General features: G+C 38.4%; 1 protein-coding gene across 8 annotated transcripts in view; it reads left to right on the forward strand.

The window, feature by feature from the left end:
• gria3a (glutamate receptor, ionotropic, AMPA 3a) overlaps positions 1-23,703 on the forward strand; it is a 90,268-nt gene that overhangs the window by 62,349 nt on the left and 4,216 nt on the right. For 3 of the 8 annotated variants that reach the window (XR_006372902.1, XM_044140262.1, XM_044140263.1), the window contains exons 9-13: positions 1,598-1,705; positions 3,262-3,468; positions 5,114-5,487; positions 7,167-7,365; positions 15,580-15,827. Coding sequence is in view for 6 of the 8 variants with exons in the window: in XM_044140262.1 (XP_043996197.1) it covers positions 1,598-1,705; positions 3,262-3,468; positions 5,114-5,487; positions 7,167-7,365; positions 15,580-15,827 (1,136 nt within the window). In the remaining 2 variants the exon portion in view is untranslated. Of the gene's footprint in view, positions 1-1,597; positions 1,706-3,261; positions 3,469-5,113; positions 5,488-7,166; positions 7,366-15,579; positions 15,828-16,596; positions 16,712-22,672; positions 22,841-23,703 lie in introns of those variants that run through there. The other 5 variants (XR_006372901.1, XM_044140261.1, XM_044140258.1 and 2 more) reach the window with 5 other exon arrangements.

Genomic DNA, 23,703 nt, shown 5'->3' on the forward strand with positions numbered 1-23,703 from the left:
ACGGTTTGCCTGTAAGCCACAATCAACAGTTAGCATTAAGACCGTCCTATAAACCCATATGTGAATTCAAAGACATATTTAGGTTGAACCTTTACACACATTGATTACATTTTAGCTATTGGTTTTGAGTGCATTGGTTGTGTTTGGGATGTTAAACATTAGGCAGGCCAAAGGCATGAACAGCGCTGTCTAGAAGATGCTAACTCTAGCGCGTAGCTACAGTAGCTCTATGACCCCGAAGGCCCCACAGAAGCTGACAGCAAAAGGGAGCGGCCCCATAATGTCTGTGCAGCTCAGCTCACAAGACGGCGTACATCAGCAGCCCCCTCATGTCCCGTCTCAGTGTGAGACGATGTGCAGTGACAACAGAGTGTCTGCAGTGTATTATTTCCACGGGAGAAAAACGAAATCTGTGTGACTGAAATAAACAATGCAGCTACCGGAATCAGCTCAGGGTAAGACGGAACAAGGCCATTTTTATGTCCAATGACGCTTTCTGTCGCATGGTATCGTTAAAGTAAAACAGAATACACTTGCTATACAAGGCATTTTATATATATATAAATATATATAGCTTGGGTTTTTCCTCACTGGTATTAATTTTATTCATGTTTGGTTGCTATAGTGGTGCAGGTTTCTTGTTATGTAAGAGAACATTTGCTGAGCCAGGAATAGATTACTCCTACTCTGCTGAAGTGTAGCCCAGGTGAAGTGAGGAGTGCAGCTACAAGCTTTTTATTAAATCATAAATCAAGGAAAACCAAACTGTCTCCAGCTGTACACTCGGAGCGGAACAACACTTTACATGCTTGGTGGCGCTACCGTCCCAGCAGGGAGAATCTCTAATAATACCAGTTTCCACAGAGACACACAGAGTCATTAGTGACTTTAATTATAATTATTTACCTACAAGTATTTGTATATTAATTTCACCTGGCTTTTTTTAAGTTGATGCTGATATTACACCGATTTCTGTCCCTTTTACTGAAATTCGCTGTTTTTTACCTTGTACAGCACATCGGGATAATAAACAATTGTTTGAAAATATGCTTTTTTAACATATTTGACCTTGAATTTAAAAAATATATGAAAACAATTCATTTAAGTTAAAATCTAAACACAACAGTTAGCTTATTCCAAGTCCAATTAAAGTAATGTAACAATAATTATGATATAAATATTTATAATTGACATGAGCAGAAATATAAACAGCAATATGTTTTATACAATTTATCAAAATATCGCTTTTCTTTGTCAATCTGCTATTATAAAGTAACACAAGTTATTATTATCGCTTATTAACGAGTCAGCGAGGAAAAAGTCTAAAAGCCTTCTTTAAGCCAGTTAACTGGGAATGTGCAGTAATATGTGGGGGAGGGGCAAAGGTGCATCACTTTATGCTCCATACAACAAACGAAAACGTCTCTTATCAATAGAAAGACTTGAAATCATTAAAATGCTATGACAAAAAACATTTATAATTTTTAAAAATAACTTTCTGAAACCTTGGATCATCCTGACAGTGGGAACCAGCCCACTGCAAAATGTGCTTTCCACTTCCTGTGATAACTGTGAACCCTCTGTGTCACTTTTTCAGATCGGCTACTGGAATGAGTACGAAAAATTTGTATATATTATGGATCAGCAGGTCACCAACGAATCCTCTTCTGTGGAAAACCGAACAATTGTGGTCACTACTATTATGGTACTCACTCTCAAAACAGGTTCTAAGTGTTTCACCATAAGATTTCTGCCACTCAAGGTCAAGGTGTCCATTGTTGCAATCTGTCCTGGGAGGGTAGAATTATTTTACTTTTCAGTTGCTTTCCATCCACTCACTACATGTTGAAACAGTCGACTCACAAAGAGTGTTTCAACTGTATCCGTGTGGGTGCCAAAGCATTTTGGTTTTTTTATATTACAGTGGGCTGTTGTAGTAGTGACATCACAATAACGGCTTTGGTAAAGACTAACTATAAAGATAGACATCATCTTATTCACATTCAGTGCGTACGTAAGTAAAAATCTTTCCGCCTCATTAAGTAATTTGTCAGTGATGGTGGTTTACGTAGAGTTAAAAGGATCAGCAGGTAAGGGAGGGTTAGGTTTTCTTTTTAAATAGACCAGGATGAGGACAAGACACAGCGCTAGCGACGTTAGCTTTAGGTTAGAAATCATTAGCCATTTTTAAATGTACGATAAGGTACTCCTTATCGTACATTTAAAACCATGGCTTTCTCGTTCCTTCTGACTTTGTCTATTATGTCTGCATCTTAGGCAAATTCAGAATGTAATAGTCACACATTCCCATTTCAGCCTCTGAAAACTCATTGTCATCTCAGCTAGAGTGGAAGTGCTATTCAGAGTGAGAGAGGAGAAGTAGTAGTGTAGTGCCATTGCGTTATTGTCTGTCAGGCATGCTTTTGATTTAAATAAAGACAGCTGTTATTTTAGACACATCACAGTCATCTCATTGACTTCATGTTGCTTTTTCAACTCTCCATAACATTAAAGAATGACACATATTCGATGAAAGATAACTCTTTCATGTTGCTTTATAAGCACGTGTCGTGCAAAACTGTTCCACATCAGCTGAATGCGATAGCCGGGTCAAATAACCTCTGAAAAACATGTACATGCCATGTGATACAGTAAATCCCTGTTGATTAATACCTCAAGGTGACATTGATTCATCTTTAATGGCTAACATGTTTTACAATTTGGGGTAAAAAGATGTTTTCTTTGAATCTTACAAGCAGTGGTGATGTGTATCTTTTAAACTAAACTATGTAGTTTAGACAACAATCAGACAGACAATTACCTCTCTTAGAATACTGTGGTGGAGATACTCGGATGCGGCTACCAGCGGTTACGCGAGCAAATGCATTTTCTTTAAGTTTAAATGACTTTAATGTCTCGGATGTCACTGACGGTTACTTTATGAACTGGAAACGTGCTCCATTCAGCTCGTCCTACAATCTACATGCAACCCTTTGTCCAATAAGCATTTCCACACATTTAGACAGCATGACCAAGGTCAACAACCTAATCCCTCATCCTGCTCGTTCATCATGTCCTGTCCCTCTGTAACATGCCTGAGAAGTGTCTGAACTTTTTTTATGTGTCCCACAATTGTTTTTTTTTGTTTTTCGCCTTGCCTCACCTTGCATGCATGCATGCTTATTTACCAATTTAGGCCTTGTGTGACCCATGAACTCTGGCCACTGTGGATGTGAACTCAAAACTATGTCTAATTAACAGGAAGCGCCGTATGTGATGTACAAGAAAAACTATATGCAGATGGACGGCAATGACAGATATGAAGGCTACTGTGTCGATTTAGCTTCTGAAATTGCAAAGCATGTGGGGATAAAATATAAGCTGTCGATAGTGCCAGATGGAAAATACGGAGCCAGAGACCCGGACACCAAGACATGGAACGGGATGGTGGGTGAACTGGTTTATGGGGTGAGTGTCTGCCTGCCTTATTTATTGGTTTTTAACAGAGAAATTCAAGTCAGCAAATGCCAAACCAAACTTTTACAATGCTGAAAAACAACATGTGATTTTGTCATAGTACTTTGCAAAGATATTCATACCCATTGGACAATTTATTTAACTAGAATTTTATTTGACAGAACATTAAGTAATCCAGAAGTATGTGGTAAAATATGTGATGCATGGTTTACTTTTAATATAATAATAACATGAATTACCCTAATACTCCTAATTAAACTCAAGTGTAATCAGACGTCTTCAGAAGTCGCCTTCTAAGTTAATAGTCCGCAGATTTTTATTTGTAAAAAAAGTTTAAGTAAAAAGCTATGGAAATCATCCAGTACAGATTTATGCAATACTTATTTAATATCGGTGTGTGACACAAAAGCACTGAAGTGTGTGTTGGAATGTCAATATTTTTGTGTTGCATGAGGATTCCTTTTTATAGAAAAATGCTGAATAGTTCAAGTGGTCCAGTTCTATCCTCAGGAGTGTAACACTGACTTTTAATCAAGCTTTCATGACTTGAAAATGAAGATTGGAACTTTTCCATAATCTATCACATAACAGAGTGCACTTGGCATCGTAATATTAATTATGTTCATGACAAAACATTATACTTTATCCACTTCCTCCACTATTATATCTGATGGTCAGCTTCAAGGTGACCGAAGATGTGGCGTTATACTAATAAACTAAATAATGTTAACTCATCCCATGAGAAGGTCTGTAGAAGTATATTCATGTTGTCTACAAGTGAGTGACTTCTATGTAAAACCTTTTTTTCTGAACCCTGAAATCTACTGCACGGTTCTTATCGTGCAGCTCAGGAATAACTTACAATTGAACTGCCACTAAAAAATTTATATGCATCTTTTATGAGACCTCAGCCGCTGAATGACTAATGTTGGAAATTCAACTCAGAAAAGCAGAATGTAAAAAAGATGTGCATGCAAACTGTCACTGCAAAATTCCTGATCTGGTTCTCTAGCATCTGCAGTTGTGTCAGTGTCCGTTTTAGTAATTTAGATCGACAGAGATGCCCCTCTGTTGTAATTGAAATGACTATGAGAAGACCTCTGTATCATCGGTACGTTTTGTTGCTGTTTATCAGCTCCACAGCTGATGAATAACCAATGGAAAGCAGCTTTTGACTGACTTCATGTTCAGCATTTGTCAGTGCGGTCTCTAATACTAATTGCATGTCTGTGAGGTTTTGCAGAGGATCTTTCTAGGCAGGTTCTGGATTTATGAACTGCTTGCATCAGCTCCCCCTCCTCTGTTTTCCGACTCTCGCTTTGATTCACGACAGAGATTTGGATTGAGACAAAGACATTAACCAACACAAATGCTGAGTGACTCATTTCCAAATGGCAGATTTGCTCCAACCGGCTTTTTAACATGTCTGTTATTCAATATATACTTAATTGCTGCATTTCTGCAGGTCCACGCCTTTTACTCTGTGAATGCATTGTAAAGCTGCATTGGTTTGGTTTTGTGTTTAATCGACATTTCCTTGAAGTGATTAATATTTAAAGCCATGCTTGATTTTTTTTTTCATGGTTTCTCCTGCAAGCCTAACTCCCTCCTGATGTTCCTGCTTCCATGTTTACAGAGAGCTGACATAGCCGTGGCTCCTCTCACCATTACGTTGGTACGGGAGGAGGTGATAGACTTCTCTAAACCCTTCATGAGCTTGGGAATCTCTATTATGATTAAGAAGCCTCAAAAGTCCAAGCCAGGAGTGTTTTCCTTCCTGGACCCGCTGGCCTATGAGATTTGGATGTGCATAGTGTTTGCCTATATTGGCGTGAGCGTGGTACTCTTCCTGGTGAGCCGTTTCAGCCCCTATGAGTGGCACTTGGATGAGAACGATGAGGCCAAAGACCCTCAGAGCCCCCCTGACCCTCCAAACGACTTTGGGATTTTTAATAGCCTGTGGTTCTCCCTGGGCGCCTTCATGCAGCAAGGATGCGATATCTCACCAAGGTTGGTTGTTGTGTTTATTCTCCACCACTTCTCAGATGCCCCTTTCATATCATATCATCTCATTGCATTTTATAGTCCCGTACATGCATTTTCATCCTGCAGCGGTGCATATGGGTTATTTTGAGCGTTGCTGTTTCTCCTGTCCACTTAACCTCATGCTTCACTCCATTGCCCTTTCCTCCCATTTCTCAGAGCATGAAGCCTTCCTCCTCTGTTCACTCATTTGCTTTGGATCTGCATGCTGGCAGTGATGACCTCCATCCACAAAATAACTTATATCCACCATACTGAGGGCTGTAAAATGCACTGAGGTCATTGCGATTCATCCAAGACACCAGCTTGAATTCCTCACGATTCTTGGAGGGTTACCGTGTTTTTGCTGCATGTCTCATTTTACGGTCATCATCTTGGCGCATATGAAGTATTTTGTGTGGAAAAAAATAACCTCATTGTTGTATTAAAAAGACATCATGTGCTGCATTTTCATCCAGTCCTTCACATTTCCACCCATCTATCTCTTCACTTGTTATAACCTTGCTTGTGTTGACTAATTCTAGAAGATTCTGGAAGAAAGATTTAACATATTTTGTTTCTTTCTCAATCATTTTAAACAGTAAATAACCAGGTTTATCAGATATTTTCATATTACCTTATGAATTATGTTTATATTCTTGGGAAAGATGGTGGAGGTCATATGTTCTGTAAAGACGGATGTTGATTCTGTAATTATCAATTAATCTAATTGTTGCATGTTTGTTTTTGTTCTTACAAATATGTGACAAACTCTGTCTTGAAGTTCTCTCTATGCACAGTGGCTTTTAGATAGTATGTTTCCTTGATGGTGAGCCATTTTAAGCTAAAAGGTCCAATAAGTTCAGAAAATCAGCTTCTTTGGAACAAAAAAATCTTTGCCGTTTTTAAAAATATTTTGCACTTTTTTTAAAAGCAATTGAGTGAAACAAACTTGGACATTTGAACAAAAATGCTAATCAGAAATGCTCAGATTAGAATGTGCAATTTCTCTGTTAGAGAAGTAATATTAGAAGAAATGAGGATGATCTTCATTTTTTTTTTTTTCCTTTCCCTACCGTGGGCAATCATTAAAAATGTATATAAGCAGTAGTCATCATTGTGTTACGTTGTGAATGTGGTCATCGTAAAGCAAGGTTTTAATATTTGTATTTAATATTTGACCAGTTTTGTTCTTTCGTCGTTCATAAATAATAAACCAAGCCAGTGATTTTATGATGTGTGGACTGGCCCTCAGTAGGTTTCATACGGAGCATTTTATAGTGTTTTACCAGGTTGAGATCTTATTCATTTTATTCTGTTTTCAAATGTCACAGCTACTGAAAGAACTTCCCTCGGCTGAAGTCCGGTCATCTGCGCCGTCTCAGGGCATTTCACACTTTTGAAAACTACATTGAGATACAGTCACATCGAGTTAATGAGATTTGATATTGCTCTCAACAAAAGAATCATCTGTCCAGGTGGCAGCATGTTATTAATATCTCTTATTGATACCAGAGAAAATGTGGTTTTATTGTTCAGTTGTTTATTATATTGATTGAGTCGGTTCTGATCTGACGGACACGATGGGAAGTGATCCCTTCCTCCTCCTCATGTAGATCTGAGCACTCTGCTCTCGTGTCTGCTTCTCTTCCTCCTCCTCATCCCAGGTCTCTGTCGGGCCGTATTGTCGGGGGAGTGTGGTGGTTCTTCACCCTCATCATCATCTCTTCCTACACGGCCAACCTGGCTGCCTTTCTCACCGTGGAGAGGATGGTCTCTCCCATCGAGAGTGCAGAGGATCTGGCCAAGCAGACGGAAATCGCCTACGGCACGCTAGACTCCGGCTCAACTAAGGAGTTCTTTAGGGTGAGTGTCTCAGCTGGCAATCCCCACGCTGCGTATAGATAGGCCCGGCTCTAACCAGGTGCGTGCCAGAAGCTCGGAGTCTCTTGAGCTTTCCTTTGGGTTTTGATTTATTACCTGCCACGTAACAGATTGAAGAATAATCAATAAAAAAAAGCCTTGAACTGTGTTTTTCTTTTTACTTCGTACAGCACTTTCAAAGTCCAGAAGCCAAAGAAAGTTTTACTACAGTTTCAACTGATTGGTTCAGTTCATCATAAAAGTGGTTTTATGAAGTAAAATTACACTTTACTAAAGGAGAAAATTACAAGCATTTGTCTTGATCAGTGATTTACTTTGGGATGAAAAGCTCAGATGATTTTCACAGAGCTGAGCCTCGGTCCTGCTGTCGTTACCACACAACTAAATGATGATGCAAAGTTTAGGAGAGAAGGCCTGCAAACGGCGGCGTGTCCACATTGCATTTTATTCACAAGATTAACTTTGGTTTCTTCAAATTCACTTTTTTCCGCCCGTACAATAGGATTATTTCTGCCATGAATCTGGGACAATTACGCTCCCTCATGAGCCTGTCTGTGGAGTCATAAACCAAAGTTTGATTAGCTTTCCCATTAATATGCACACTCATTTCTATTTTACATTTCTCTGGAGTGCTGCTGAAATGCAAATATAGTTATTAAACCCACCTCAGACACACAGCAACTTGTAAAGGTAGTCATACAACGTTTTCGTGTTTTGTCACTTGTCAACTACCCTTTTGAGGAGTTACAGCTGCAGGTCTTTCAGGACATGCTTTGCTCATTTAGATACTGAAATTTAGGGCCATTTTCTTTACAAAATAGCTCAGGCTCAATCAGTTTGTAGAGAGAACCTCTGTGGATGTCAGTTTGCCACAGATTCTTTTTAGGTTCACATCTGGACTTGGAGATGATGATTCAATAAAGGATTCCTAATGAAATCAAGAAATTTCTGGACAACTCTGCCATCCTCTTCATAAGACTGTCTTGTGAAAGCAAAGTGTGTCTTCAGTCAGAGGTTTCTTCAAATTCACTGTAATACAGGCCGCTACTGGAGATCTCTCCTGCCAAGAGCCATCACTATCTAGAATAACTCTTTGAAGAATTTGAATTAATATGAGTTACAACAGCATTTACTTTTCCTTCGGGATCCAGAAAGTATTTTTGAATTTCAATTTGCTTTGATTCAAACCCTTCCATTGCAGCTCTGACTGTATGTTGAGGTCAAGTCATTTGCAGCCTCTGACAGAGTTTCTTTTTGGATTGCTTTGTATTTTTCACCATCCATCTTGTCATCACTAATGTCCTCCAACAAACCTCTAATGACTTCACAGAACAGATTCATTTAAACTGAGGTTAAATCGCACAAAATTAAGTAAGGGTCTTGAATATCTTTTTCAAGAAAGAGCACAGATGCAAATAGAATATGCAAAAATACAAAATCTTACTAAGTATTGCTATTGTCTAGTTTCTAGTGGAAATACCTTAAGGAAAAAGACAAAAACTAGCTTGAAACTAAGTTTTCAGTAAGAAAAGAGCTTATTTTAAATCAATTGACTTGATTTTAAAGATGTACTTTTATTTCACATATAGCTTGGGAAATGTGTCTTGCTTTAAGTGAAAAAATATGCCAGTGGGACTATTACTTTATTGTCTTAAAACAAGCTCCTATATCTTGCTGAAAGGGTCTTTGAAAGTTTTGTGAACTGAGATGTTTGTACTAGAAATTAGACAAAAATTACTCAGTACGATTTGCAGTGTATTCACAAACTGCAGTTCATACTTTAGAAAGTTGTCATTTTGAAAAAAAAAACATAAAATAAATACACAGAGAAGTGTGCAAACTGAGATGTTTCAGTCTGATCAGAGTCGCTCCTACTGATGAAAACAAAGTTTGAACAACTCAAAAGTAAGACTCTAATCTGCAGGCTTCTTTGCACAAAAGTGCTTTCTCACAGATGACGCCATGTTCCTAGGAAATAGAAATGACATTCACATCCGGAGTCCAGCTTAGAGCCGTTTCTATTTTTAGCCCTTGTCGTTCTCGTGGTGCGATTGCTCGGAGTGAGACTGCGACATTTGATAAATATAAAATCCAAGCTCTCCTTCAGACACTGGGAGCAATCTGGAGGGCATTTTGCATTGCTTACATCAGTCCACTGGGAGCTATAAAATTTTTGTTTTTTAAATCACATCTTCCAATCTCCTCTCCTGAGATCCAAACAGCAGGAATGCAGCAGGTTTCTGTCTGTTGGGTTTCATTGTCTGCTGCTGGGTAGAGACGACTTTTTATTTTAGTACCCAGCCAGTCTTAGAGTAATAAAATGAACAAATGCTTTCAAAAACACTCCTAGAGAGAAATCATTTGTTATTATTATTTTTGTTAAAGGAGCTCCACTTAGAGAGGAAATTAGTTGGTAGGGATGTGACTACTTGTAACATCACTGTGACTCAACGCCTTTAATGAAGGCATTCAAGCAGGATGAATTTAAGTGCCAAAGTTAGCCAAGTTCTGAAGGAATGACTTGAAGCATTTTTATTTTATTTTTTTTACAACTGTGCAAAAGAAAATGTAACTTAGAACCTCGCTTATGCTGCGATTTAAAAGCACTAACAAATTGATTCAATTTAAAGCAATATCCGTTTAAAGTTTGTTTGGGGGATTTAGGATGATTATATTCCATTCTAAAAATAAAAGATGAAAGCATTTTTAATGCCTTGCATGTCAGGTTGTAAACACAAATGAATAATAAATAAAATAGATCTATTTAGATCAATTTTATGTTCATTTTATGTCAATAACCAAACATTTTTAACATAGCATTTTTTTTAAATGTGACAATCAAAGAGCATAAAAAAACCCACACCAAACACGTCCATTTCCTGTGAGGAGAGAGCATTAATCGAGGAACCACTACCCCCTCAAAAGTGAAACAAAGTGGTGGCAGTATCATGATGTGGGAAGGTTTGCCTTGAGACTGGGATAGAAGTTCACCTTTCAGCTCAACAGCTACTCCAAACAAACAGTAAGAGCGACAATTGAAGGTTTTAGCTCAAAGTGTAGAATTTAGTATAGAATCTATGCCAAGGATTATTTTTTTTACTGGAATCTTTAAATGTGAATATTTTTTTTGAGCTAAAGAATAATCACAAGAAACCTGAAGATGAAAAACCAAAAATGTCAGAAATAGAAAAAGGTAGTATTTCCTGAAACAAATTGGGTAGAAAAATTGCATACTACACATTACCGACACGCGTTTCAGTCTGCAAATCGCTTTTGTTTGTTTTTGTTGGTACTTTCCTCCCAGTTGGAAATGAAATATTGCAGAGGCTTCTTAGTGACTCATCCCACTAAATCAGCTCAACAGGCAGCAGCTGAAGTCAGGAATGCTCTAATCAAGTGTCTGTTTGGCAAGACGTGGGTTATTAAAGGTCCTCATGAGCAGATAATTGACAGACATGTTGTGACTTTGCCTGGAACGAGAAGAGTCGGTCAGTTTTTCCGCCAGATTGGGAGAATCGACGTTTTAAGAAAGTTTTTGAATTCAGGAGATCAAAAGTCTCATGATTGATAGCAGCTATAACATTTCTTGGTAATTATCAAGGAAGATGCTTGAGTTAATGCAGATAAATCATGGGGCTCCGGGTGCATAATAAATGGAAATAATGGAAATAACTAACATGGTAATTTCACTGTGACTTTTTCTTTTTGCCACGGTCTTTAAAGGGATTTTTTTATTTTTTTTAAACCACAGGGTTTTATGAAACTTTGAAGTTGAAATTTAGCCTCTGCGGGGTTTAAACTTTTTTACATGTCGTATCTTTAAACTACATATAATGTGTGACCTTTCATCCTCTCTGACACTGTTAAAAATTCCACAGTGAAGTTTTCCAAATGCACAGAAAGAGAAGACAGGAATCACAAACCGTGACATCAGTTTTTCAAAACAGCGAAGGCGATTAGTTTAACGCCTGTTTGGAATCATAAATGGCAGAACCTGATCTTACATAACGATGACAAAATCAACACGACATGCTTTACATAAACTATAATTTACCTACTGCAGTTTTTTTGTTTTCTCTGACCGTGTGCAATGCAGTAAATGAGTTCTAATTCATAATTAACATGCATGTAGCCAGCAGTTGCTATCAGATAAATATTTAACGTCAGTAAAAGCGTGGCGGCTTTGTTTGGGCTGTCGTCTCTGTTTTTGTTTGGGTAGCGTGACAAACATACACAGCGCCATGAATCACTCTCATCTCTGTCATCTGCTGACAGACCAACTAGGAGCTGCAGGAGAAGAAGGCAGTTCATTTCCTGAACTAGACGTAGACGTAAATTTTGCTTTCGCCAGAGGCCGTCAGCAGTTTGTCAGATCCCACGTTGAGGTTCAGTCAGGTATTAATTGGAAATATTTGTCAGTCGCTTTGTCTCCGCGAAAAAACAGCGGCTGCGAGGAAATTTCTCAGCAGTGGTTCCGAGTCTGACAGCTCCAGGAGTCTCGCGGTTTTCCACACAGATGACCATCCTGCTCCTGACAAGCAGTTCATCTTTATGCACCGCAGAACGAGAACTGCTGTTTTCACACTGTGGCCAGGCCCTGTCATCAGCCATTATTGTCATGTGAGGTGTGTTTACATGCACACTTCACTGAACTGAAATTGTGCATATGTCAAGAATGATTCACTTACTAGCCCGAGCCCACAAATCCATTACATGGCTGATGAATTATTTATTTTTGCCGTGCACAACACCGAGCTGCCATGGGTTGTCAGCTCACCCGAATGTTTTCATTTGCTTTAACCTACGAGACGTGACGTCGGGCTGACTCATGCCGCAACCTGGATGAAAACAGGACGTGGTTCCTCTCCATCAAACGCTTCGAGTGAGCTAGCAAATATATGAGACCCTCCGATTAGCAACAAAAATAAAGAAAAAATGCTGTCACATGTTAAAATATGAGAGGACTCAAGCTTACGTTAACTCTGTAGCGCATCTCCTCCCTCTTGGTGCGTAGATTCAAGAACAGAAGGTCACGTTAGCCCAGTTTAAAGCAGCCTCTTTATTTTCTCCTCTATTGTAGACAGCTGTGTACTCATGCTCCCCAGTGACCGGCGATCAGCCTCTCGCTGGCCATTTTTAGCAGCGTACTGAGTGTCATCGGGGTTGCGCTATGCACGTCTGTAGCAGCTCCAGCTGGCAGCTGACTAGGCCACAGAGGTGAAGCTGTCAGTCTCAGAGTGGAGGGGTCAAACGTGTTAAAAGACGACTGCCCTTAGGAAACAATGCTGGAAACTACAGAAACGTTGGGGGTTTAAACTTGACTTAACATTTGGCATGGATTCAATAATATGTTCTGGTATCAAAATAGGTCTGAGTTGGGTAATTGTCAGGAGTTTAAAGAGTACTATGGAAAATCAACTTGCAGAAGCTTGATAAATGTTTGATAATTTTGATAATGTTTTACACAGCTATGTGTTTTATTCCATCATAAAACACATAGCTGGAGCGTTGCTTTGACTCATTCATGCATGTTTTGAGAAATCCTTAAATCTCCCGCCTATTTTCCCAAAGCTCCTTCAGACTAGTGGCAGCAGCTGAGCTGAAACTGCTGAACTCATCCTATCGACTACAACGCTCCTAACAGCATTTATTAATGGCAGGGAGAAGCAATGTAGTAATGACATGTTGAAGGGGGAGTGTCAGAAAGGATAGTAGGTTCTTAAAGAGAGAAGAGGTCCAATTTCAAGGAATCAGAAGCCAAATTTCTATAAACTGAGCTTTTAAGCAATAATATTTTATAAAAACTGAAGGTAACATATTTGTGGTATAAAACGGCACCGTGTACTTGGAAAATACCTAAATATTACTAAGATTATCACATTCCCAACCAGTTCTTTAAACTTTTCCACAGAACTTTCTATCTTCATTTTCTATTGAAACCTAAAATTCACACCTTACTTTATAATTGGTAAACGATACAAGGTTGTTCCATCCAGCAAAAATAATATCTGACCCAGGCTGATCTTCCACCATAGATGCTCTTGTCTTTTACCAGTTAGGAGGAAACTCAGATCTGAGTGGTTGAAACTCACAATGATGTTGCACAAATAAGCTACTTGAACGTTGGCTTGCATGGTGCAGTCACAATCAATAGGGAAAAAAAACACTTGAAAACATCAATCTGTGTTTAGTTAATCTATGTAATTAATGTTGCTAAGTGAAACGAGTTACTGAAATAAGTTTAGTAAATCTGACCGTTCATTACTTGGTAAAGAATGTCAGATTTGTCAGAGTCAGATACAAGATAAATGCACTGTATTAAAATATAAAAACTTCTCACGCACGGTGCAGGCTCATGAAAAACTCTCCTCAGACAAGGACGTTATGAATAATTGGCTTTAAAAAAAAATATGAAAATGGAATGATTGTGTCACCAGCTGTCACCTGCTGGCGGAGCATAAACTGAGACGGGGGTGGGCTCATCTGCCCATTAATATTGATACTAAACAGGGTCTGGAGTTTACTGCTGCTGAGCTGCCAGATTGTCCGACTTCAGGCTGCTGGCTAAAAGCCCACTATATCTCTGCCGTGTGCTTTGCATTCAAACGGTGAATCCTCTCTGATGTAAAAGAGAGAGAGCGATAACTGTCAGGCTGATGTATGCAGAAATGTTTAAGCGCATTGCTCGTCTGGCTCTGACCCGATCCGTGATATCATGGCATGGTGTTAATGATTTAGAGAACCTGCTGTGATACCGGTGCCCTCAGTGGGGTCATGAGGAGCAGCAGCACTTATTTTCACTTTGGTTTAGAGCTGCATGTAATTACTAGTATGGACTTTCAGAATTATGCTGTGAGAGGTAAATAGAAAACTGATGATTCATGAGCCTGTTTGCTAAGTGGGGAGCTAACATATATAGTCAGAACCTCAGAAAGGTGACATTAAGGGCTGTGCATGGATCAAACCCATCAGATTCATAGGATCAGGTTAGATTTTTTTTCTCCATGGAATTTATTTTTTTATTTTATTTTTTTTTTTTTTACAATTTCTTTCCCAAATTTCTGCCTTTTGAAATTAAAAAATAAAAAACACTTGCAGAACCAAAATAATAAAAAAACACAATTAATTTCATGTTCATATATTGGTAAGCATTAATGTTTATGTGTTTTGTGACAGTCTTTGCTGGATTTCTCCCGGTTCGACCTTCCACAGTCCAAAATCATGCATGTCTAACTGCTGATACTAACATTCCTCCGATAGACATGATTGCGATTAGTTCAAGGTTTACTTCATGAGACTCTAAGCTATGTGAAGCAGCTATGGACACTCTAGTGAAAAGTTCAAATAAAATATAAATTACCCATGTGCTTCCTGAGCTAAAGATTGAATTTTACCACACTAGTAACTCTATAAACTTCCACAGCAGATTGCCAGAAGTCAAGCTGTACCATATTCTCGTAAAAATATGTAATAGGGTTGGGAACCATAAACCAGACTATCAGTAGTAACAGATTTTTACCAGTATTTATCAGATATTAAAGCTGGTTATTGAGGTTCTATAAGCAGTTTTACAAGGATCATGACTAGACGCAATAATCAAATCCACAACCTCCTCTGTGCTACAGTGACCGATCGCCAATCCAACAGTAAGACACGGGACAAACAACCACACATTCACCGCTAAGGGCATTTTAGACCGAACAATTAATCCAAAAAGCATGTTTTCGGACAGTGGAAAGAAAGCCAGTGTATCCCCAGAGAACCCACACTTGCATGGGGAGAACATGAAAATAAATGTCCAAGGCTGTCATTTGAAACCAGGACCCTCTTGCTGCTAAGCAACGGTACTTCCAGCCGTTGGCAGCGACGGTTGGTAGTACTCTTGTACCGAAGACCCTCCTGCCGCTAATCAACAGTGCTACCAACCATTAGCAGCTACGCTGGTGCTACCGTGCTAACAGCGTTAGCACCGTTAGCAGCACGGCAAAAAATGCCTTAATCCATTATTTAAACAGACTTAATTTTTTTAAATGCTCTACTTAGATTAAGTTATTCTTTCTAAAATAGTTGTTATATTTTTGTGATAACTTTGAATGACAGCTCCGGTCTCCAGCAGATTTGTTTTACAGCAGTTTCCATGCATGCTTTCGTCAACTAAACCTCCCATCTCTTCTCTCTTTTTTCCTTTGAATGCAGCGCTCCAAAATAGCCGTTTATGAGAAAATGTGGTCGTACATGAAATCGGCCGAACCCACCGTGTTTGTCAAGACGACACCGGACGGGGTCTCCCGGGTCCGGAAGTCGAAGGGCAAGTTTGCCTTTCTGCTCGAATCCACAATGAACGAGTACATAGAGCAGCGGAAGCCCTGCGACACCATGAAAGTGGGCGGCAACCTCGACTCTAAGGGCTACGGTGTGGCCACACCTAAAAGCTCAGCATTAAGGTGGGTGGGATAATATAACAATATCCTCTTTGTTGTTATAGTATTCCACCTACCCTGATGTTTCCTTTTGTCATACTCTTCTTCCTCACTCCTTAATTCTTCTATTTTGTTTCCAAGTGCATCTCTAGGTGAAACAGTATTATGGGTTATCTGAATTGAATCAACACATTTATTGTCTTGTCCTATGTTTCTGGTTTGACTGTGTCATTTTTATTGTTTTGTTCTGAAACGTTATGGTATATGACTCACTTTCTGTGTCTCCACTTGGATGTCAGTGTGCAACACCACCTCCTCTTGATTGTTCTTTGAGTTTCTCCTACAAGCTCTCCTCCTCCTTGTTGTTTGTGGTGCTCCTTTTTTTTCTTTTTTCTTTTTTTCTTTTTTTGCTTTACCCTTACTTTAACTCTGATTTATTCCGGAATCTCTTTTGCTAGTTTTACATGCTGGTCTGTCGGTTGTGGTGAATGTTAAGCTGCATGCTGGATGTTTTTTTTATACTTACTTCAACAATGACAGAATGTCCCCATCCCGCACACTTCAGTTACAAGCAATGTAACCCTCCATGCCACCTCTCTAATATTTAACATTTCGTTTTGCTGTAAAAGTGCTTTTTATCCCTCCACTCCTGTGGAACTCTTTTACCAATTTGTCCCTCCCGTGCTACCCTTCTGAACCATTGATCTTGATCACTATTTCCTACTAATTATTTCATATTAGATTTCTCACGGACCTGTTCATTTTCTTACAAGCTATGTTTTATCGTTTCAAGAAATGCTGTTAACCTGGCAGTGTTAAAACTGAATGAGCAAGGCCTCTTGGACAAATTGAAAAACAAATGGTGGTACGACAAGGGAGAGTGCGGCAGCGGGGGAGGTGACTCTAAGGTCAGCCTCGATGTCACCAAAATCGGGTATCCTAGAACAGAGTAATCGGCAAGGCTGTCGTCACTGACTGCAGAATCAGGGGCCAAGCGCCCGCTGACGTGTAACTGATAAAAAACAAAAAACAGCCTAAAAAGGTTGTTTTAGTCATCACTTTATTTAATCTACAGCTGTGATCACATGGGAACCCTTTACTTGGCTAATGGAGGAGGAAAAAAAGTACGTGAGAAAACGTGAAGTTCTGTGATGTAAAAGTACAATAAGCAGTGTTTGTGACTGAGTAGCAGCTTGACCTGTGGGTATGAAAGGCAGAAACTACGTTTTCCTCAGTTTTTTATACCCACAGGCCAATTGGGGAGTCTCTATATGTCTCTATGCGATGAACGCCGGTAGGAATCCACTCTCCGATCTGCCGCCTCAGAGTTTAGGGCAGGCACGGGAAACAGCGTTGTCTTGAGGGGACTAAGCATCTCAGGCAAACGTGAGAATTCTAATGACAGAGTGACAACTAACAGGACAAACTTTATTTTTGTCTTTATTTTTTATTTCCTCTGACATCTTCCCACCTTTTGCTTGGTCTGGATCTAAGACCAGTAAAAGTCTTTCCATAGACACCCTCACCTGGTAAAAATCCGCTGTAGTAAAGAGAACTGCCAGAGGGGTATGAAGGGATTTGATTTGATTTTCCTCTTGTCAGTAAGATGTTGTCTCCAAATATGGTAAGCAACAGAAAACTGTGAGACTATGCAACCTTTGCTAATTTATCCCATCTGGCAAAAAGCACAAAATGACACATGACTCGTTTAAGTTGAGTTTTGTTGTGACACTGGTACATCTTAATGAATCAGAGAATCATTGATAACTTAATTCAGTAATTCAAATCAAAAAGTGAAACCACAACGCTTGTTAAATACAGAATTACCGTGTATGCTTCAAATATTTATTCCAGTTAATTTTGATGATTATGTCCTCACGGCTCAATATACAATCTGAATATTACATAGAACTGATGGAAAATGGACCTTTAAAAACAAACTAAAAAAAAGACAATCACAGTGTCCAAGCATGGTTACTGAAGTTGTGTGGAAGAAAAAAGTGTGGCATCAAATGTTGCACAAGCCTTTAGCAGGTTGTGAAACAAAATCCCTTCATGAGTTTGGGAGATATTTTGGAGATGTGTCAGATCTTCACTCTTTTGAGGTTTTTATTCTTGATGTAATTGCTCCATCTTGCCACTTTCTCTCTGTGCCTGTTTATTGTCTATTTTTCAACTCAAAAGGTGATAAACTGTACCTGTTTATTGTCTGTTATTGTTTATTAGTCAATTAGTCTTTGACTAAATACCAATAGTGCCACAAAAAAATGTAATAAAATGCCACTTTTGAACCAAAGACAATGTTAGCAGCCTCTTAAACAAACTAAGGGGGAAAAAAAGGACCTGATTCTCTTCCAGAGGTTCTCTTTTCAGATGAAAATAAATGTATTTGATTTGAAAATCAAGGTCTAAGAGAGGAGCAGAATCTATGTTGCTCGAAGTCCAGTGTGAAGTTTCCACAGTCAGTGATGATGTGGAGAAACCACGCCATCTGCTGGTGGTTGTCCACTGGGTTTTATCAAGGCCAAATTCAGCACAGGAAGTTTTAGAGCAGCTCCCCACTCTGCCAAACAAACGGAAACCTTCTTTGATGGCCATGATATCACTGAGCATGACTGACCTACCATGTCTCCTGACCTGAACCCCATAGGGAAACTAAGAACCAAACCCAACAATGCAGATGAGCAACAGCAGCATCACTCTAATGCAGCAATTAATGCTAAAGGAGCCCAGATCAAGAATCTGGTGCTGATACTGTAGGACGGGGGTGTCCAGACCTTTTACCCCTGTGGACAAAACTGACAAATTGAATCTACTGGTGGGCCAAAACAATAGATTAAATATTTTTTTAAAAATAGTCTGTGCTTTTTCTTAATTTTACTTGCTAAAATGTAATTTAAAAAAAAATAAAATCTGTATATCATTAAATATCCAAAACATAAATAGGACTTCAGAATGTTGCCTTATTGAAATTATATATTTTTTTTTAAAACACAGCCCTTTTTTGGTCATTAATTATTTCCTATTTTATTTGTCAAATTTTTACCATTCTTTATGTGTGATCAGGGGCCAAACAAAATAATTTCTAGGGCCACAATTAGCCCCCGAGCCACACTTTGGACACCTCTTCTGTAGGACATACTTTTTAGTAGGCTGACATTGCTGTAGTAATATATTTTTAGTAAATATAAATATTTAGTAAAAAATATTTGCTAATGTATTGTCTATTATGTAAGACAATACACAATATTTGCTTTTACGTATTATCTTACATGACAGCAAATAATTTTTTTTCACATTATCAATTAAATAACTTTTTCATGATACTCTTAATTCATTAAGATGTACCAATAAATGTTGAAATGAGTAAATAACCCCTGTAATTTAAATGTTATATTTTCTTTTGCCATTTAATGTTAAAGATGAACTTCTATTTTTGTGATTTTTCTTTTTTTCGTTTGTCACGCTGCGAGCATTTCTTAGATTTAGTAGCATGATGCCGTACAGGAGCTCGGCCCTGCAGAGCGCCTCAGATCTTTTCCTTCATCAGAGTCATTTTGACGATATTTAAACCCCTGCCCTCCTGTTTTAGACACCATCCTGTGGTACCTCTGAGTTCATATCTGCTCTCCAGCTTGCATCATGACAGCAGTACCACCAAAGAGGAGAGCACGGCGACTTCGCTGCCATTTTCTGTTGATATCCATTTCTGAGTGAGCAGGGCATGGAAGCTTCCAGAGAATAACACGAAGACGCCTTCCTCCTCTTGCTTGGCTCAGCGCTTTTTAGGGCATGGTTGGAAGGAGCCGAGATGATCAGTCAACCAGTACCACATGTGACTGCCACGTTTCCGTTTCCTTATTTCGCCTTCAGAAAAGCATGTGTGTTATTTAGGAAGGAAAGGAAAATATATTGTATGTAACGACCACTGATGCCAAAACAAACCCAAAAACTACGTGAGAAAACGTTGAATCTAGACAGATGATGATAATAATTTTGAGACATGTGCCGTACTCTCCTGTGTGCTCATTCGTTCTCACGGTTTATGATTTTGAGTCGTTGTTTTGTCTGCATGAGCTGTTTTGTGTTTGTGCGAATGATCGTCAGTGTTTTCCATTCTCCCCTTCCCGCGCTCCTGTTTTGCAGACAGACTGGAAGGTAAAGTCATGACTTGACATTCTCGTGTCAAATCAAACTCCTGTGCAAAACACGCAGCAACAAATGTGCTCTTTTTGGCACTTAGATTTTATATGATGTAATCCAGCCATCCTCACAATAAATAAAAAAAAGACAAAGGAAATACAGTCTTCACATAAAAACGGCAACATACAAATATGTCGATTCTTTTTTTTTTTTTTGCACAGGTGTTTGTCAAATTTTCTCTTTTGGCAGAATCAGAATGTTTTGGTTTTTTTATTAGTTGAACCTGGAATCTGTTTGCAGACACATCAGTAAAGTTAAAACTTTGATCTTTGCAATTAATAGAAGGATTTTTTTAAATGTATTTTTTATTTATAAAAGTTTCCCAAAATAAACAATATGATAGAGTTTTGAATGAATTCAAAATGGTGAGGGGTGTGCAAAATGACACTTTTCAACACTTTTATACCCAAGATTAGGTTAATCAATTCTAATTATGAATTTAATTAGAATTAAAATATATATTTTGTGTAAGGTACACAGTGCCATATCGCATTGCACACTGACGTCTTAAAAAGTTTTATCAGTCAAAGCTTAATTTGTTTGAATCCATTTTTTTAAGTCGTTTTTAAGTCGTAGAAAACCTGAAGATTCTTCTCATTTCTTCCCTTTGCCATTTTATATTGCCGTACTGTAAATTGGGTCATTTCGTACCAAACTCTTTCAGGTCCAAAAGGAAGCTGTCCACTGTGCCGATCTTGAATCAGTTCTTATAATTAATATTTTGGGGGGTTCTTAGTACCAACTTTGAAACCTGATGATTTGTAGCAGTGTTTTATAATCTGCCAGCAGTCTATTCACAGGAAATGTAGTTATGTGAGTCCGTCAGATGATGCCTCCCAGCAAAAAGTCGCTCAGACGTGTTTTGGTTTGATCAGAGTTTCCAGTTTGTCATTTTTAGTAAACGTCAACTGGCTAATAATCATTGGAAGCCTGGATGGTGTAATAGGAAATTTTTAGAACATAATGTTCAATTAAATTATGCTTGTGGCATTATTTATGTCCACATTTAATCTAAATTCAAAATATTTAAAGAAATAAACTGATATCCAGTGATTATGCACACGGGTAGAAAATGTTTTTTGTATGGAGAGAGCTGGATGCAAATTGATGAATGGGGAAACTGGAAAGAATAGAGCTGTAAACGGGCGGCTGCAGATTTTTTGTTTTATTTTCTGGTACAATCAGTATCATAACCAAAACACCGACTATAACAGGATTCATGTTGTTTTTTTTTTTGTAATGTTGCTTTATAAGAGGTCAGTGGATGGCTGGGCGAAGGCATTTAACAGGCCATTCTGACCAGATAATCTCAAATTTAAAATGTTTTGTTATGAATTCAATTTGTTCATGCTTGCTAATATCATTTTTATTTGTAGTTCATAAATTAATATCTATGCTTGCATAACATAACTCCCAGAATTTTCTTGCATCTTTCTTGTTCCCCATCTGAAAACATTCTGGGAACAAACTCAAAGTCTGAAAACTCGAAAATTTTTTCATTCACAGTTTCCTCCATTCATATTTATTTAGACTTAAACATGTATATTCAAACTACATATTTGGCAGACTTTTTTCAAAGCCTAGCAGGAATCCTTGTTTAAGTACATTTTAATGAATGTAATCCAAAAATGTCTTCAACTACAAACTGCCGTACTTGCAGTCTTGCATCCAAATTTCTTGATTCAGATAACTCATTAAATTAAAGACAACCTAAAAACTCCTCTCATGAGTTACTTTGAATAACATGTAAAAAGCTATGAGATTCATATTTCATATTTGTACTTTAAATTCTGTCTGCTGCTGAGAAAATATGCCCCACTAAAATTGTCATAGATTAACTTTTCTTTCTTCTGACTGGAAACCAGGACGAAACGCCACCCTTCCTCTCCCCTTCAATTTCCATTACAAAACAGGCTCTATCTGTTTGACTCTAGAAACACAGTGGTGAATACAATATATTTGATTTGAGATTATAGACGCCGGAGCCTTTTCTGAGAGGAAATAAGCTTGGAAATGGAGCAGTTGAAACTTGAGCATAATGTCTCGCAGAACAAGTTAACGTCTGACATCTGCCTTCAGCGTCGTAGGGCTTCGTTTCGTCGTCGTTTCTGTCCGTTGTGGAGCAGCAGACGATTCGATCAGAAGAGCAAACCAAACCCAAATTTGTAGAACACCTTTGGACTTGCTCTCCCTTTTAAACGGGTCAATCTGCGAGACATTAATCTCAATCAGTGTTTATGTATTTATCGGACTGTTGTTATTGTCTGTTAGTCAGGAAAGGGTTCCTGTTAGATCCACTTTGCCAAACGGCAACAAAAGGCTACCAAACAGCCAGAAGAAGTGCTCTCAGCAATCATTGCCTCTGTTTCTCCTTCATTCTTTGAAAGCTACGCAGCAGCTGCTTTATTCTGCACAGTTTAATCTCTTCTGTCCTTGTGATCAGTGTGTGCCGATTACTCAAAGCGATACAGGTGGGGTCTGGCATGCTAGGTTAGCCATGGATGGTGAAAGTCTTTTATTGCTATACAATGTAGTGCTGCTTGCTATCTGTGACATGTTGGCCAGGACCCTACTCTATCGCTTTGTACAGTATAAAGTAGTTTAAAAAAGTTGAATAACATAAAATAACATATTACAATGTTATTTATGTTATTTCCCACGTGAAGAACTCCTGTAAACCTTGCAGTATTGAAACTCAGTGAACAAGGCATCTTAGACAAGCTGAAAAACAAATGGTGGTACGATAAGGGTGAATGTGGAACCAAGGACTCTGGAAGTAAGGTCAGTCGCTGCAGGTCTTTTTATACTGATGGAAAAAATGCATTTTACCTTCACTGTTCATATGCAGACATGTAGAGCATACATCCTCAGACATGTTGGCATGAAACACAGTCATGGAGACTAGATTACCTTCACACACCGCAGTTTAGGTTATTTACACACCAGGGCACTGAGGCTTTACTTTAACTCCACGCCATTATCTCTCTGTGCAGACACATAAAACTGCAGCATGATTACACACAGTTTGTATTCATCCCATTAAACTCTTAAAAAGTTTTAACGACAAGAACTGAAACCATTATACTGCTATTTTTCATCCAAACGTCTATTGAAATTTAGTTTGTTGTTGGTCTTATTCATTTGTATGTGGAGTTGTTGTTAAACCCTTTGACAAAAAAGGAAAAACAAAACAAAGAAACAAAAAAAAACTTGGGCTGCTGTGCAGAATGTTCCAAAACTGAATGAAAACCAGAAATCCATTATAATTACAAGTAATTAACATAGCAACATGTTTTATAAAAAGAGGGACAAGTAATGTTTAGTGGTAGTTTCAATAAGGAGGAGGTGGCCCAGGTGGCCCAGGGTGGCATCAAAGATGGGGCACAGATTTGTCTGGGACCTCCCTAGTTGTAGTTTTTGGTAGGATACTGTAAACAAACCCCCTTGGCTTCCAGGTTTTGTCATTTTTGTTTGTTCACCTGAATAGTTTCATTTCTATATAGTACAGTTCATTACCCACAAAGATGTTCAGATAAAAAAAAAAAAAAATTGGACCATTTTCTTTCGGATTATTGTATTTTTGGACATACTTATTCCTACAGATGTGGATCTAGCAAAAAGAAAAAGAAATGCTTCCTCTAAGCAGTGACTTTAGCTATAGCTCATCGATTTTTATTACTGGGGTATTTTATTTTAT

Source organism: Gambusia affinis, linkage group LG15 (assembly GCF_019740435.1).
Source record: "Gambusia affinis linkage group LG15, SWU_Gaff_1.0, whole genome shotgun sequence".
NCBI classification, from domain to species: domain Eukaryota; kingdom Metazoa; phylum Chordata; class Actinopteri; order Cyprinodontiformes; family Poeciliidae; genus Gambusia; species Gambusia affinis.